This window comes from Stegodyphus dumicola, chromosome 1 (genome assembly GCF_044657685.1).
Source record: "Stegodyphus dumicola isolate Sdum_Otavi_A_Nest chromosome 1, ASM4465768v1".
In the NCBI taxonomy this organism is placed as follows: domain Eukaryota; kingdom Metazoa; phylum Arthropoda; class Arachnida; order Araneae; family Eresidae; genus Stegodyphus; species Stegodyphus dumicola.
The window spans coordinates 55232638-55250572 of NC_140768.1; the positions used below are offsets into that span (position 1 = coordinate 55232638).

Sequence of the window (17935 nt, forward strand, 5' to 3'; positions counted from 1 at the left end):
TCTTCCCATCATATGTAGATAGTTTCAGAACGGAACGAGCAGGCATCGATAAAAATTTGAAACCTTCCGGATTGCTACCTGCCGTCGCTACGAATTTCTTTAAATCATCAACTTCTTTGGTGACCGCAGAAACTCTATCATTAATTTGTTGTTCCACGGCAGAAACTCTCTCTTCTATTTCTTCTTTTACCGAAGAAACTTTTTCTTCAAAGTTTCCAACTTTATTCTCAACTGCGTCAATTCTGCCTTCCATAACCTCGAATTTGTTTTCTATTACGCTGGTAATTTCTCTTTTCATCTCTTCTTGTCTTGCTTCAATCTTTTCCTGTCCTGCTTCAATCTTTTCCTGTCCTGCTTCAATCTTTTCCTGATTACATTTCATCTCTGCTTTCATTTCTTCTTTAAACGAGGCAAACGCTGATATCAGCTGTCTTAATTGCTCTTCCATCGCTCTTGTGATTGGCATTCAAACCCCACTTCTGACACCAAAAATTGTTGCGTGCGTACGGGTTCGTTATGAAATGAATGCACAAGTCCGATGAAAAATGAACAAAAATTTATTATTATCACAACAAAAATGCTTAAATGTTCTCAAATTATCATGCAGTATTACAATATCTCACAGTAGTTATCTTTTAACACTCAAATGTCCAATAGAACGTAATTCAAAACAGCTAAAGAACGCTAATCCGTGAATTCGCTACAATCAACAAGAGCAGTTTTCTAAACAACAACAAACTAAGCAACTACCTCAAACTGAGATGTTTTCCTCCTTTTATAAGATTTTAAAATCACGCGCTAGAATTTTCCAGTACTTTCTCGAAATCAAAAAGAGATATTTATTTATTTAATGCACGCGCTCTTGTATTTTCAATTTTTCCGGCTTAGCTTTCTTTTAATATTCGTCACGCGCTGCACTGCGCGAGAAATAAAACCATTTAATTTATCATTGAACTAACATTAGCTTTTTAAATACCAAATTCGTAACAGTATTTTTATTTCATATAATAATCAACAGATGATAAAATAACACTCAAGAAAAACTATAATAAAGCAAAACTGAGCATAGGTGAACTTACTATCATAAGCAAAGTTGTATGTAAGCTTATTACACATAGCTTTGACTTAACTTATTCAGCCTCGGATCGTCGTTACTGCTGCCTGCACGCTACTCTGCTCGTCACTCTCTGGAGGTATTATCTCTCAACGCCGCTTCTACTGCATTTTAATTGCTATCATCACTCTCTAAAATTGCCATTTACCTCAGGACTCTCTACAAAAAAAAAAAAAAAAAAAATCTGAAATGTTTCAGGTTTTAAATTACGTCCAAAGGGGCGTTTTTTTAACATTTTGTGTGTTACCTTTCTTTATTAAATATCACGTTCCTCGCAATTAAACCATAAGATCCAGTGCAACAGCAATATCGCAATAGTTTTAAAACGAGCATATCTTTAGAATTTCCGATACAGAGACTCACGCGCTGGAGATAAAAATGGTTTTTTTACACAACGTTGCCATTGCTCGCTTTGAAATCCTTGAGTTTGTTAATCAAAAATTCGTCAAAGTTTTAAAAAATAGGGAATCGATCATAAAACAAATTTCAAATTTCAAATTTGGTCTTCCACATGCTCATATTCGTTGGAGGATTACGTTATTCAAAATTCGATGACTCTATGTACCGTTGTTTTATCACAATACGAGAAATATACATACATTTATGCAGATTTTTCATTATTTAATTTCTTCAAATATAATGCAGGACTCTAACATTTTGTGGCAACAGTTTGAAAAGTGAACCGACATTTATGAGTCCGATGCAAAATGCCAAAACGAAACTAATAGTCCTTCGGGATTCAAATCCCTTTGGACTAAAAATTAAAAAAATCATCTGGCATACCTCAACATTATGCTTATTATTGCTACTCTTGAACCCAAACACCACAATCGCTAACATTCGGAAGCAGATCTAATTGCTAGACTAGGATAGGGTCTCTTACCCAGGCGCCCAAACACATGAACTTTGTTCACGCAGAGAAAAGGGGTCGAATTATGTTGTTCTTATATCTCGATTAAGGATTTTACACCTTTAGTGCGTGCGATAGCTATCGAATTATGAGCAATGTAAAAGTGATGGTAGGCGTAAAGAGGCCACCATTTATTTGCATTTGAAACTGTTCGTAGAAGAGTGAATTAAAGCAATTGATGCGCCAACTTCCATGACTTTTTGCAAAGGGAGACTAAACATTAACTTTCAATATTGTATACCAAAATTTTGGTCTGTCTGCCTGTTCGCTGATTTGCTTCCTTGGACGCAGAAACTCTAATTTTGATTGTAAAAATTGTTTTTAACTGCATTTAATGTTTTAGATTTTTATATATTTTACAGTTTTCAATGAAGGTGTTTTGAATCTTCATGCATTTTTGCTCCGCCGCGAATTGAGAACTGAGTTAATTGAAATATAAATATATGTCTAATAAAATTCGAGGACACAGGTGCAAATCAAGTGCAGCAGAAATGTCTAGAATTTAATAGTCTTTACAGGGAAGTCGTGTGGTAGCCACATCAGATATTTTGTTGGGTGCGTGTACCTAAATAAAATGTTAGGTAAGTAGTGAGGAAAAGTGTTTATTATTATATATATAAATAAAAATCAAAAGGTTTGAGTAGGAGGAAAAGCGATGTGAGACTTTTATATCCAATATAATATTTTGAAAACAATACACTGATTTTAGAGAAAAGACAAAACAAAACTTTAATTGAACTCCTACTTCCCTTAACTCTGTGATTGAGACACAATAAGCAGTGAAGATAATAAAGATTTCCATTCTAAGTCTCAGGAATTTTTCAGACGTATAAGTGTTAGAATTATTTTCAGACAACAGCATTAAGCAGGCGCATAATTTAGCTCTGTTGGTTCACCGAAGCTGAAATATAAGTTACTTTCTCGTCTCCACTCTCTAGTCATAATCTGTTGGATAAGAAAGTGACCATCGCACGAGCTATCTTAATTCCATTCCCTGAATCCCTTAGTAAGGTAGGCGTTCTGAAAACCCCATGTTAACTCAAATTATTATATCTTGTAGAGAATGTAGAGAATTGAAAAGTTATGTTCTATTCACTACGTTTTCCATGTTTAGAATGTCTGTTATGACGGTCGTATGAATTGTCGTCGCCTGGTATGATGTCAGAATGTCGTCTGTTGTGATGGAAGCATATTGTTGAGCTTATCATTTAAAGGCCTTCCTAGGCATAAATACATTGCCACTAATAATATATAACGTAAGGTAATTTTACGCTAACCAGTTGATTTTATCTTAAAGAGATTGTGGCTATTAAAGAATTAAAAATATTTTTATATATTTTTGCATTGTGCTTATACTTAGCTTCATTTTCATCCAGCCAAAGGTAGATGAAACACTTCCCATGACAGCGTAGGGTAAACAGAATTTTCTGTGCTTTGCACTGATAAATCCAAGAAAACATCAAGTTTTGAAAGCATTTTTTGTATTGAAAAATATGTTTCCCATAGTATTCAAGTATTTTCGTTTAAATAATAATAATCTTTGGTTATATCTTTATATATATAAGCGGCTAAAGTGTGTGTCGTAGATAGTTTATTGTTGCCACTCGGAAAAATGAGCGCGGAAATTAAAGTTTCCGAAGTTTTTAATTAATATCTCGGCCGATTAAAGTCGTACGAAAATGAGAACGGTATCGATGGATTCGGAGAATTTTTTGGAATCCGAGGATACGCGTCTCGAATTTCAACTCGGCGCCGTTTCGTAGATATTCGAGAAAAAAGAATTTAGCATGTAGCCATATCCCTCTAATAGAGAAAACCCAAGAAAGAAAGTGGAATATGTAGGGAAAATTCGTTTTTAATTAATATCTCGGCTGATTAAAGTCCCGAGAAGACGCGAGTGGTCAAAATGGCGTGCCACGAACCTGCAGAATCCAACGGTGTGCTTCGCTAAGCCCGGGAGCCAGCTGTTTCGGAGGAGATGATGTTACTTCACCCCATATATATATGTTACGGTGAAACACCGAAATCTGGAGAATGTCGACTTTCACCGGTGAATGTCAACATTCACACAGTCTCTTGGTGTATGTCCGAAATATTTTCCAAATACTCTTATTTCTGACTTACACCGGTCAATATCGACATTCACCATGTACTAATGGTGAATGTTGAACATAAAACAATATTATATTTTCTTCTCCGTAATTCAGTCGCGAATAAACGCACTTGAGACTTGAAATAAGAACTTAAGAACATGAGAACTTAAAACACACAATACATTCAAAATAAGAAAGGAAAATAATAGAAGTTAAAAACTTACTTAATTATACAGTACGTTCTAAATGAGAAAATAAAATAACAGTAATAAAAAACTTACTAAGTTATGTGATTTACATCTTATTTATTGCAACAACTTAAATTATTATGGCACTTTATGACCTCTCTTTTCGACTTACACCAGAGCATATCTGTGATTGTCGACATACACCGGTGAGGGTCCGAATATACAAGAATGTAGTGCAATATTCGATCTTTCACCAACGTATTTGGTGAATGTTAACATTCTCCGGTGAAAGTCGACATTCTCCAATTTCGGTCTTTCACGGTAACATATATACATATATATGCGGTTGAAGTGTCTGTTTGTCGCCGATAGTTTATTGGTTGCTTGCGTAACTGTACTAGCCAATGTGGTGAAGTTGCCACGGCACAGGGTTGCCATTTCAATTGAGACGTAGACAATTTCCTATAAAACTTGCCTTTGCCGTCAATAAGTCTCAGGGCCAAACGCTTAAGCGTGTTGGCATTTTTTTACCTGAGCTGGCATTTGGACACAGTCAACTTTATGTTGCCTGTTCAAGAGTTCGTGAAAGAACGGACGTAAAATTAAAAATAATTGATGGTCTGCAAGGCGAGGTTAAAAATGATGGAAAGATCTGTAGGGACATTAGGATTTTTTTGAAGCTAGAGAGATGAAAAATTAACAACGCCTTCGCCGGGAATCGAACTACGGACCTCTGGAATACCGGCCCAGCGTGCTACCGTTACACCACGAAGGCACGTTAGGGAAGTGGGAGAAATACCTTATATACTCCCCTTTTTAAAGGGCGACTAGGGTTTTAAAGGACCTAGTCGCCAAATCCTGGGTGCGGAGAATCATCATCCACAACCCTTTTAGTTCGGGCGCCACTTGTAGGGACATTAGGATTTTTTTGAAGCTGGAGAGAGGAAAAATTAACAACGCCTTCGCCGGGAATCGAACCACAGACCTCTGGAATATCGGCCCAGCGTGCTACCGTTACACCACGAAGGCACGCTAGGGAAGTGTGAGAAATACCTTATAGATCTACACAAGAAATGTTGTGTAAAAAGAGATCTTTGACATGTGAATTAGCATTTCATTATTTAAATCACCTTTATTGATTGAGCTAGCGGTGGCTCTTAAGAAATGTACCGCCAGTGGTTTCCTTCATTGCACTCTACATTAAGCAATTAAGCAAGTAGCAATTAAGCCCCTTTGCTTACCGCCCCACGGGGAACCCCGTGGGGCAGTAAGCAAAGGGGCGTCCTCACCGTCTGCCCTGGGTAATTCAGTTTAAATTAGCAGACACCTTTGCACAAATCATTTTAATTACAATTTATAATATCTAGAACAGCTGTCATTTCGTATGACCGCCAGGCTTTCTAGTATATATATATAAGGATTACGTTTATGTTTTGTATCACAAGAAACCAAAAAAATATTTATTTGAATACTTATGGCAGCGTTCGTTCCTTTGTCCACTTATATATATATATATAAAATCAGAGATATTAATTAAAAACTCTTAAAACGCTAATTTTCGCCTTAATCTTTTCGAGTGGCAACATTTCTGATACAATTAACAATGGCAACAGTGGTACTACAGCAACAATGGCTGCGTGCCATTATTGCTGATATAATGAGAGAAAATTATCGATTTGATGCTATTTCATCAAAAAACATAAAATAAAAAAAAAACTCATTGGAATTTTGAAAACCTCGCTTCGAGGTGCACTGGCTCTTGTCTAGATGCACCTATGTACCAATGTCGTAGCCCTGGGTCTATTAGCTTACACGCAGCAGCATGAACGAAAGACACACACTCAGAAACTTCCTTTTATTATGAGTAGAATTATATATCAGATGATCTTTCATTGCTACATACTCAAAAAATCCTTTTAATAAGATTTGTAACAATCAAGTTATCAATAATTGTTTAAGGCTTTTGTTGAATTACAACAAAGTTAATAAATACTTTTTTAACAATGCTTATAAACCATAATCATTAGAGATATCAAATTTAGTGGTGCTAAAATCTTACGTGCGGAGCTTATTTGCTTAAATTTGTTATCTTTACTACGAAATCGAATTCGGGCCATTTTCAGAAATGGGCCTTTTTTTGTTGACAGTATTGTGTTACGTTTTTATACCAACACCGTTTATCGATAGCCTGTTGGGCATACTTACTTGTTTTGCGACTGCGTTCATTTTGTTTCCTCGAAGATAAGAGAAAGCTGGGAAAAGTAACGATGAAAACACCATTAACCGTAATGAACACAACTTTAATGTCGGAAAGAAGGTACATAACATAGATTTCCTTGATTCATATGCTGATATTAATGAATTTAATGACGATTCCTTTGATGTGGATATATACAATGGCAATGATTTCCTCGAAGTTTTTACGAAGCTTTTGATAATAATCTTCTTAATTTGCGTATTGATAGACATACTGACCACATCGTCCTTTTTGCCAAAAATTTGGATAATAATCCCACTGACGTGTACCATATCAGTGATGAAAATCAATTTAATTACCTCCATCATGAAACAGAAAAAAAATTTTGATTTTCCAAAACCTGATAACTCAGGTAAACAAACAGGCATGAACAGCAGTATAACCATCTTGAACCAGATAGAACTCAGCTTGAATGCCGCTATTAAATCATTGGATGCTGAATGCGTTGTATCGCATAATGATCTTGGAGCACAAGGAGACATCAATTTTGCTAATCTCATTAACACAAATAATGAACCAGAAATGAATGGTAAAATGGATCAATTAGAATAGAACTGAAACTAATTCAAGAATTTCAAGAACGCCTCATTGATATCGTCGTTGATAAAATCGCTGTTATCTATGTTGATGACGAGTACACTCAACATCCTTCATCAGATCCTAGCAGGCGTTTCACAATTTCAAACCTAAGAAAAGCGTTACTGAAACATTTTTGCTTTAAAAAAATTAAAAATAAACATAACAGTTTCAAGCATCACATAAAGATCTGAGCTAAGTTTACATAATTTCAGTTTATCTAAAAATTAAACATTGACTTACCTGTGATTATCTATCTGACGATCTCTTTGACTGGCCAGTGACTGACTAAGAATTGGACATTGACTGACTAAGTGACGATCTGATTGACTGACCACTGACTGAATAAAATTGAACATTGTCTGACCAGTGACGATCTTATAGCCTGACCAGTGACTGAATAAAAATTGGACTTTGACTGACCAGCGACTGACTAAAACTTGGACATTGACTGACCAGTGACTGACTAAAAACTGGACATTGACTGACCAGTGAGTTACTCATTGATGGTCTCCTTGACTGACCAGTTACTGACTAAGAAATTGAGCTCATAAGCAAAACTTATATTTATTTAATAAAAAAGAGATTAAGTGGGGAACCGAGGAAGCGGCTTGATTGTGACTAAACTGTGCATTTTAGCAAAAATTATAGCTTTTAATTAAAGCTTAATAATTTTTTATGTCTATTTTTGCAATTAATGCATTTTTTACTATCTCTTTATCATATTCCCTTTTTAATGCTATTTTATTTTTACTTATTTGTTTATTAATATTTAGTTTTATGTTTTTTGTATTTTCATATTGTTACTTTTTACATTTTATATTTATTTCTTCTTAATATTTTACTTTACTTATCATTAATTTTATTATTAATTATTAATATTATTACTATTTATTATCGTATTTTTGAATTTTTCTCATTTCTAAATTTTTGATTTTATTTTTCATTACAATTTCATTTATTATTATCATTTCAAAAAAATTTCGAACGCGTTATAAAGTTTATTTCTAACCCGGACTTTTATTAAAAATTAATTGTAAATTTAACACTTTTTGCTTTCCAATAAAATTTTAATCCTTCGTCTTTTCATCTCATTTGTATCAAGGACTTTCGTTTATTATTATTCATTTATAATTTATTATAATATTCAAAGCTTTATTCTTGAAAAACTGCATGAATCATAAAATATTGGGCTTTCACGCAAAACTGCGAGACTTCTGACTCCGCACTACGGGTTTCCATTCTCTCGGAATCCATAAGTACGATCGTATATCCAGATCCCAGAGAATGATTTTAAATAAAGAACAATTTACTTAATAAATTCTTGTAATTTGAATTTCATGTAACTCAGAAAACTTTCTTTAGGTAACCGACCTCGTTTTCGGGAAAAATGTCAATCCGTTTTAATTTATCATTTTTATAGGCCATAGTCTTAATTATCAAAAAAACTTTTCTTGATGATATGTTGATTAGAAGTTGAGATATACCAGTTTTTCTGACAGACGACAAACCGGAACTTACTGTCCTCCACACTGGAAGTCAAAGTTTAAAGGACAGATTAAAGATGTAGTTTTAACCTTTTTTGTGTTATTTTTCAATTAAATAATTTTAAACGTTTCAATATCTCTGATGAATCTGGTAAAAAAATGTTTATTTTGTATTTTTTTATTTTCGTTTGACAAAGTGAATAGTTGTATAAATATATATATGATATAATAAAAGCAGCAAGGAAAAAATCGGAATACTGTTGATGCGTAGTTATATTCTGATTGCGTCGTAAGCTAATGTGTTGTCTTCGTAAAGAAAACTTGGCAGTAGAGGCGATTTTAATTCCATTTTTATTTCCAATTGACATGTGGCCAGAGATCATTTGGCACACCCTAGTCGTGCCTGTTCAAGAACATTTACATTATTGATATTATTGCAATAGGAAGCAGCCTAGGGAAATTGTGTCTAAGTACAGCGCAGACAGAAGCTGAATTGCGTAGTTATGCAAGATGGAAGTACGCGAAGAGAAAAGCTTTGGTTTAAATGGTAGTTTCAGTTCCCAATTATTACATCATCAGCGCTGCGCAGACCATGCAAAAAGGAAAGATCTAAAAATGACGCAAGCGAGAGAAGTTATTACGAATTTTAGAACAGAGAGGTAGAAGTAAAAGTTTTACCCGTTAGTTTAAATTATAATTTTGATTTATATATTTTTTATCTTACATATTCCCCACTTCAAAGAGAAAAAGGCTTGGGGACAGAAAAGCCTTTTTAGAAGAAAGCATTACTGAATTAGCAAAACTATTGAAATACAACAGTGGGAAACAATCACAAAATTTTGATATAAATAATTTCTTAAAATATAAAATCTTACAAACATAATTTTCAACAATAAATTCAAATTGGAAATTCTAATAAAAAATTAAAAGTTTTCAAGTTCATCGTCAAGAAAGTACTAATTTTTGTCAAGGAAGTTCACAGCTCTGTAAAATATGTGCTTAAACATTAATCATAATCAATATTTCGCAGTCTATAACTTGAAAGTCTTTCATAAAAATTGATGTTGCCATTATAAAACAAAAATATTCTTTTACAGATTTATGAAATTTTAATTCATTATTTATGATATAATCCACATTTTCTTAATTGTGAAGGAATGTAAAATAGAATTTAGAAATTAATACATAGTGAGTAACAAAATTCAGTACAAGAATAAAATAAACTTTGATGAAAAATTGGCAAATCCTCTACAATACAATTCAGCGTGACAGCTTGCTGATGGCTGTGGTATGCTTAAATACAATTACACATAGAAACCTCCGTTCCTTAATAAAGGTAACTGGTCTCTAGTATTGTATAATTATCAAAGTTGATATTTATAACTTCAAATTAGTTAATTGAAATAAAAACATATACACAAAAATTAAATAGATATTATATTCTACACTGCCCTAGAATAATAATATGGATCATTTAATTTTGTGAACATAAAATAAGAAAATTAATTTCGTAATTATATCCGTTTAGTGGAGGCTTTTAAAACATCATTTGAAATAACATACTATAGTTATCAAAATTTCTTAATTGACTTATTTTGTACAAACTAGATGCTTTCTCCTAGTATACACATAACCAACTATTTGGACAGTTACTTGGAAATGACTCGGTTCCTTTTATAAGGTAACTGGCCTTTGCGAACTGCATTATAATACTCCACTCATAAAACATTAACGACACTCAAATATATTTAAAAAAATTATATACGAAAAAAAAAATAAGTGGGAGCCTTCAAAGTTGTTTATTTGAACATATTTATGATCCGTAAATTTTAAAATCAGTTAACATGATTCCATACTATACATGATTCCTATAATACTACTCAAAAACACTTTTTGTTTGTCATATTTTATACTAATTTTTTCATAATTATTTCATTCGCTTAAAAATTTATATCAACAATTCAAAATTCCAACATAAATTCAAAAAACCCATAACTTCCCTATAACTAGTTTAAATAACTTAAAAATCGTTGCAAAATTTTCTCACGTATATTAATGAAAAATTAGAAAAATTAATGAACAAGAATTTCACATTTTTGCAAAACATATAGCACAATCAAATTGCAGAAATTTTAACCAAAATTGAATTGAAAAGTATAGATTAAATAATTTTGTCGCATTCCTGAGTTAAATTCACACGAATATAACAATTTTTGAGCTGTCGATTTAGGGAAAAAAAAAAAAAGGCGGAAGCGCAAATCATTTTTTGTCGCACATACTTGCAAAGCAGAAACTCAGATTGATGACCTTCAACACCATGTAATGCTGTTTCTCCTTAAGCGGTAATTCACAGTTTACTTAAAGCACTTTTTTTTTCATAAATACTGTAGAGATGGCCGAAGCAAATTCAATATGCTTTTTCAATAGCTATTCGAATCGGGTGATTACTTTCATTCTGTAAACACTACTACGCGTGATTATTACTATTATTATTATTTTTTTTGAAGCATTTGCAAAACACCCAGAGCAGGATGATAGGTTATTTTATAAACACTGAAAAAACAAAATTCATGATTCACTTTTTTCATATTGCCTTTGAATTCATCACAAAACGCTGATTTGAAGAGCTGAATAAATTTTCTATTGAGGTCTCAGGCTGCAGGAAACTATCCTGTCATATATATGTCATGTAACGTTAATCTCAAAATTTTATTTGCGATTTTTCATTAATTGTTTTTTATGATTTATGTTCACAGTAACCGTGATAACTCCAAAAGTTCCGCATATAATCACTTGAAGGTCTCGTATATCATTACGCGGGATAACAATGTTAAAGTTAAAAAGATTACACCTATAGAATTTAAATGCTATCATTCGATCTTCAATAGTGTATGGACGTTTTTAATTTTTGAGTGGTGATTAATACGCTTGGCCATATGTTACTAATGAATGAATATTTTCCAATTAGCGTACTTCACTATAGGCTTATGTTAACATATGTTACGGTGAAACACCGAAATCTGGAGAATGTCGACTTTCACCGGTGAATGTCAACATTCACACAGTCTCTTGGTGTATGTCCGAAATATTTTCCAAATACTCTTATTTCTGACTTAACCGGTCAATGTCGATACTCACCATGTATCGTGAATGTTGAACACATAAGAATAATATATTTTCTTCTCCGTAATTCAGTCGCGAATAAACGCACTTGAGACTTGAAATAAGAACTTAAGAACATGAGAACCTAAAACACACAATACATTCAAAATGAGAAAGGAAAATAATAGAAGTTAAAAACTTACTTAATTATACAGTACGTTCTAAATGAGAAAATAAAATAACAGTAATAAAAAACTTACTAAATTATGTGATTCAAATGTTATTTATTGCAACAACTTAAACTATTATGGCACTTTATGACCTCTCTTTTCAACTTTCACCATGAGCATATCTGTGATTGTCGACATACACCGATGAGGGTCCGAATACACAAGAATGTAGTGTAAACAAAATATGTGTAAATCTCTAATACATAAATCAGAATGGATCGCAGTTAAAGTAATAAATAGAGGAGCGTTCTTCGACACAACATTTATTCACGAACACCATTGACGAACTGATACATATACATAATTGACATCACAGTTTCTTTTTACAAACAAACACTACAGCCATCTATTGGCAATCTATGGATACACAATCCTAAACTTAACACTCCCCCCATGCATCCGTAACGGATGCATCAATTTTATTGAACTTCAAGATTATAAAGTCTTTCAATTGGTCTTCTAACAACACCCTTATCTAACTGAATCTCACAAGATCTAATTCTATCATCTCTTCCGTGAAATAATTCCTTAATCCTACCTATCTTCCAGTTACAGCGTTTCACATTATCTTCTCGTACAAGTACAACATCATTAATTTTAAACACGGAAGAATTCTTTGGATTTTTTGAAAACATGACTGATCTTAATTCTAACAAATATTCTTTATAAAACCTTTTCCAAAAATGCTCTAATATTAATTGCCTATTCTTCCATCTTTTAATCAACTGAGATCTTGTAGATTCTAGTTTAGATTCAGGTGAAGGTAAAACAGTCAATCTAGATCCAGTTATAAAATGAGATGGTGAAAGAGGATCAGGTTCATTTGGTTCATTGTATACATACGTTATAGGTCTAGAATTAATAACAGCTTCAACTTCAACTAAGACAGTATACAGTTCTTCATAATATAAAGAAGCTTTACCTAAGATACGTTTTAAACAAGTTTTTACAGATCTTACCAAACGTTCCCAGAATCCGCCCCACCAAGGAGCACCTTCTACAATAAATTTCCATTCAAACCCATTTTTACCAAGGAAATTTAGAACCTTTTCATCTTTACATAATTTATACAAATATTTTAATTCACGATCAGCAGTTTTAGCATTATTAAAGGTTTTAGCATTATCAGAATATATAACTCTACAAATACCCCTACGTGCAAAAAATCTACGTAAGGCTTGAATGAAACACTCTGCACTTAAATTTGATAACAATTCTAAATGGACTCCTCGAGTCACTGCACAGGTAAACAATGAAATATACACTTTTGTACCATCCTTTAAATACAAAGTGCCAGCGAAATCTATGCCACTTACCTCAAATGGTTGAGCTTTCTCCACTCGGTCAGCTGGAAAAGGAGCCGATACCTCGTGTCCAGCTTTAGCAGTATATTTTTTTACAAATCTACAATCATGTAACACAGATTTTACAAAACGTCTAGCTTTTAAAATCCAAAATTTCGCTCTTACTTGCACTAAAGTTTCATTTACACCACTATGAAGTACCTTTTCATGACAATTCAAAATAATTAAACGAGAAAAATAATTATTTGGTAATATTATAGGCTGAATTTCATCGACATCTAATGATGATTTCACTAATCTACTTCCAACTCTTAAACAACCCTTTTCATCCATTACTGGATTTAACCCAAACAATTTGGAATTATGAGACAATGGTTTTTTACATTTAACATCATTCAACTCTTCAAAAAAATACTCACCTTGTGATAAGATAATCCAATAACACATAGCATTCATTACATATTTCATTTTTGGTCACAGGACCACTCTATTCTGTGACTTTAAATTATTAATGAATCTAAATACATATGACGTGACTCTTAAAAGTTTACATAAGTCACTAAAGTTTTCTATTTTTAACACAGGTTGTAAAGGTTGAACACTGCTAGTAACTTGAGTCACAACTCTTTCTTCAACACCATCTACTATGTTACAATGCTTGTTCACTTTAGGCCAATTTATTTCATCTTGATGAAGCCATGGAGGTCCATGCCACCACACTTGATCTACTACAAGATCACTCACTTGAACACCGCGTGTAATTTTATCGGCTGGATTATCTGAGCCAGGACAATGATGCCACATACTCGGAGATGTTTTGTCTTGAATTTCGGACACTCGATTTTGTACGAATGTTTTCCATCGCCGTGGTGAGTTCTTTATCCAATGAAGCACAATAAGAGAATCTGTCCATAAATGAATCTTAGCTTGAGGAAAATGCACACGGATTGTAGTTACAAGTCTTGCACCTAACACTGCTGCCATAAGCTCGAGTCTTGGTAAAGATAATTTTTTCAGGGGAGCCACTCTGCTCTTGGCTATCACTAAACTTGTTCCACAATATTTTAAGCTACGGAATTTCACGTACACTGCTGCTCCGTAAGCACTTTGAGATGAATCACAAAAACAATGTAGTTCCAGTGTTTCAGGCGTTTCATCAACATCACGAAAATACCATCGAGGTATCTGGATATTAGGTAGATCACATAGTTGCCTATACCATTTGTTCCACTTGTCTTGCAACTCTGGTGGGATAATTTCATCCCAATCAACACCTTTCAGCCACAAATCCTGAAACAGAACTTTTGCTTGAATAACACATGGAGCAAGAAACCCAACAGGATCGAAGATTTTTGAAGCAGCTTTTAAAACACAGCGTTTTGTTTGGTCATTTGACTGGATGAAATCAATAACGTCTTGTGCATTAAAACAGAAGATATCCTTAATTGTATCCCATTGAAGTCCAAGAATCTTTGAGGGGGAATCACAGTCAGGCAATTTAAAGCTAACGAAGTTGTCACTTGATTTATACTGGTTTTTTACAGTATCCGAATTAGAATTCCATTTGGTCAAAGTCATTGATGCCTTTATTATATCATTGGCTTCATGATATATCTGTATAGCTTCCTCCTCCGTATCTGATCCACAAATAAAATCGTCAACATACATGAAGTTTTCTAACATTTCTACAGTTCTGGGATGGATGTCTTCAAATTTCTTTATATGATGCTTAATGCAAGCGCTCAGCAAAAATGGACTTGATTTTGCTCCAAAAATTACACGACACATCCGATAAACTTGAATTCTCATCAATCCACAAAAATCGCATTGAATCCGGATCTTCAGGTGCAACAGAAATTTGTAAAAACGCTTTCTCAATATCTGACGTAAATGCAATTCGATGAAGTCGAAAATTTATTAAAACTTTCAAAAGTTCAGGAAGAAGATTTGGTCCTTGTAGTAAATTATCATTTAGAGATTCATGATTTTTTTCCTTTGAAGAAGCATCATAAACAATGCGAAGTTTCGTAGAATTATGATCTTCACGGATGACAGCACGGTGAGGTATGTAGTAAGTTCGTCTCCCAGATGGAGTACCAAGATCGACCTTTTCTATGATTTCTTCCTTAAGCTGATAGTCAATCACTTCTTTATATTGCGCATAAAAGTTCAAGTTTGATTTAAATTGTTCGATCAGATTTAAAAATCGTCTTTCAGCATTCTTAAAATTGTCTCTTAAAGTCACATTCTGATCTTTCCATGGAAGTCTAACTTCGTATCTATCACCCTTTTGTGTAATCGAGTTGTTAAATATTTGCAAGGCCATTTCATTTTGTTCTTCGTCAAAAATATTTTTAATTCCTATAGATTCAATATCCCAAAACGATTCGACGCTTTTTAGAAGTTTCTCTTCTACACTTACGTTTAAACACGCATCATGGATTTGAAAGTCTGATGAAGGAAATTTGCCTTGTATACACCACCCAAACAAGGTTTTCATAGCTACGGCATTTCTGTTTATCCTTTTTATTTCTTCGCTTGCTGTTTTCCACATAATGTCCGCGCCGATTAAAACGGAAATATGATTCATTTCATCGGCGCCGCCGCAGTCTGTCAAAGTGACGCCGAATGCTTGGAGTTTGGATTTGAGGGTTTTCATCCGCAGAGAACCCGTTGGCGCTTCGGGAAAGAACCCGTTGCATTTTTACTCGCCAAGCTCGCGGTTCATCGGCGATGAGCCGAGCCGCAAACGTGATATTTTGTAAACGTGATTTTTAGTGCATGTAAATTCAAGTTAGCAGACAAAACAATATATTAAGCATATGGTAGTAAAATTCACAGATAATAAGCATGTAGATGTAAAACTAACCTGTTAAACGTGATATACGAAAATTATATTAAATTCAATTTAGCACAGAAAAGAATATATTAAGTATAAGACAATATATAAGCATTTATAACGGAAATAAAAATTCATTTGAAAAATATAAATTAGTATTAATGTACTGAAATTAACCTGTTAAACGTGATAAACAAAAGAAAAAAAAATTGTCTTAAATTCCGGTTAACACAGAAAACAATATATTCCTTACACCAGCAGTGGTTTGCTAATTTTGATGACCATGGTGATGCATCAAACTATTCTGTCATAGATAATGAATAATCTTTTTTATTTCAACTCAATCATCTATTTATGTCACACTTGCCATCCTCTGAAAGGTTATTGTTAGAAAAGCATTAACAATATATTATCTTATTAAAATTTTACGCCAGAAAATTGATTTATTCTCATAATTTTAGATGACAATAACCAATAATAAAATAAAAGCATTACTTAGTAATTTAAATTGCTGGTTCTTAGAGCTGTTAATAATTAAGAACACAACGTGAACAGCCGTGTTACAAATTAGCTTCACCCCTCCCGCCGTATTTTCTTCCTTTCATCCCGAACCGAGAACCGGCATCTATCTACGAAAATATTTCTATCTATTCGTTGTTAAAAAAATGAGAAAAAATAATAATAAGTAAGAGAAGAATAATATAAATCTGCAAATGCGAACAACGACAGTGATAATTCAACAAAATGAACGCAAGAGGAATGGTTGCAAACTTCGAACAAGCGAATAGGATAAATCCACTGGGTTACCAGGTTTGAACTATTATCGCCAAAGTTGGCGATGTTTACATTTACCGGGTTCTCTGCTGAAGTGCTTCCGGATTTGATTTCTACATCTGGTACTCGTATATCGGCATTTGTTATGACTGGTACTTCAATGACTTCTAGATTTATGGATTTTTCAGGGTCATTAATATTTCGGAGCGTAAGTTCAACTTTCTTTCGACGCCAATATTTCCCGTTCTTTTCACCGAAGGTATGCAGATTTAAAACAGTTTCTCCTTTCACTGGTAACTGTAATTTTCTTGATAAATCTTCTCGAATTGCAGAGATTTGGCTACCGCCGTCAAGAAGACATCTCACAATAAAATTCTTATTTCTGCCCTCAGCCACAGCATACACCGTTTGAAGCATAATATTAGATCCAGTTTTGGCAGAAGAATTTTGAACAATTTCCGCCGATGTTTCGGTTTCCTTATTTTTTACACTGGAGACAGCTGATGTGGGATTTACACACACACTTTGATGTTTACCGCGGCACTTTTTGCAGGAAAACTGTTTGTTCTTACAGTTGATAGCTAAATGTTTACATCCAAAACACAAAAAACATTTTCCTGTACGTTTCAAAATGTTTCGTTTCTCTTCAGAGTTCACCTCAGTACATTTATATTTCGTATGATCTTCTTTGTCACAAAATATACATTTGTATCCAATTGTTGATAAAGCTGAAGCAGTCGGAACTTTCGGTTTATAATTCGGATAAACTTTCGTGTGTTGTTCATTTTGACGAAAGTATGGTTTCTGATTTGTTTTCGCAGAATTCATTAAACTTGCAGCTTCTCGACAGTTAACTTCATTTTTTAAGAATTCTATAAGTTCCTTTATATCAAATCCTGCTTCCATATTTCGACTTCGATTAAATTCCAAATTTAATTCCTCTGGAAATTTCTGCAAAATGATAGGACAGAGAATATTTCCATAACTTCCCAGAAGTAACGTTTAACGATTCTAAACTTCGAATATTGACTTCGCATTCATCGTACAGCTTACGCAGTGCT

The 17935-nt window shown here is 33.5% G+C and overlaps 2 protein-coding genes and 1 non-coding gene across 6 annotated transcripts in view; 1 reads left to right on the forward strand and 2 right to left on the reverse strand.

Annotated features, from left to right (window-relative positions):
- Positions 1 to 17935, forward strand: part of LOC118201290 (protein phosphatase 1 regulatory subunit 14C-like) — a 186338-nt gene that overhangs the window by 59882 nt on the left and 108521 nt on the right. The gene's annotated exons all lie outside the window — the stretch shown is intronic.
- LOC146999089 (uncharacterized) overlaps positions 1 to 17935 on the reverse strand; it is a 45910-nt gene that overhangs the window by 8265 nt on the left and 19710 nt on the right. Inside the window, exons 1-3 of one of the 3 annotated variants that reach the window (XM_085814753.1) lie at positions 11988 to 13728; positions 11764 to 11872; positions 1080 to 1273 (exon numbers count right to left, since the gene is read on the reverse strand). In XM_085814753.1, the coding sequence (XP_085670879.1) occupies positions 12377 to 13717 (1341 nt within the window). In that variant the 5' untranslated portion in view covers positions 13718 to 13728 and the 3' untranslated portion in view covers positions 1080 to 1273; positions 11764 to 11872; positions 11988 to 12376. Of the gene's footprint in view, positions 1 to 1079; positions 1274 to 11763; positions 11873 to 11987; positions 13729 to 17935 lie in introns of those variants that run through there. The other 2 variants (XR_015040635.1, XM_085814756.1) reach the window with 2 other exon arrangements.
- Positions 5263 to 5334, reverse strand: TRNAI-GAU (transfer RNA isoleucine (anticodon GAU)). Its single transcript has one exon. It is a non-coding gene; the product is annotated as a tRNA-Ile (tRNA).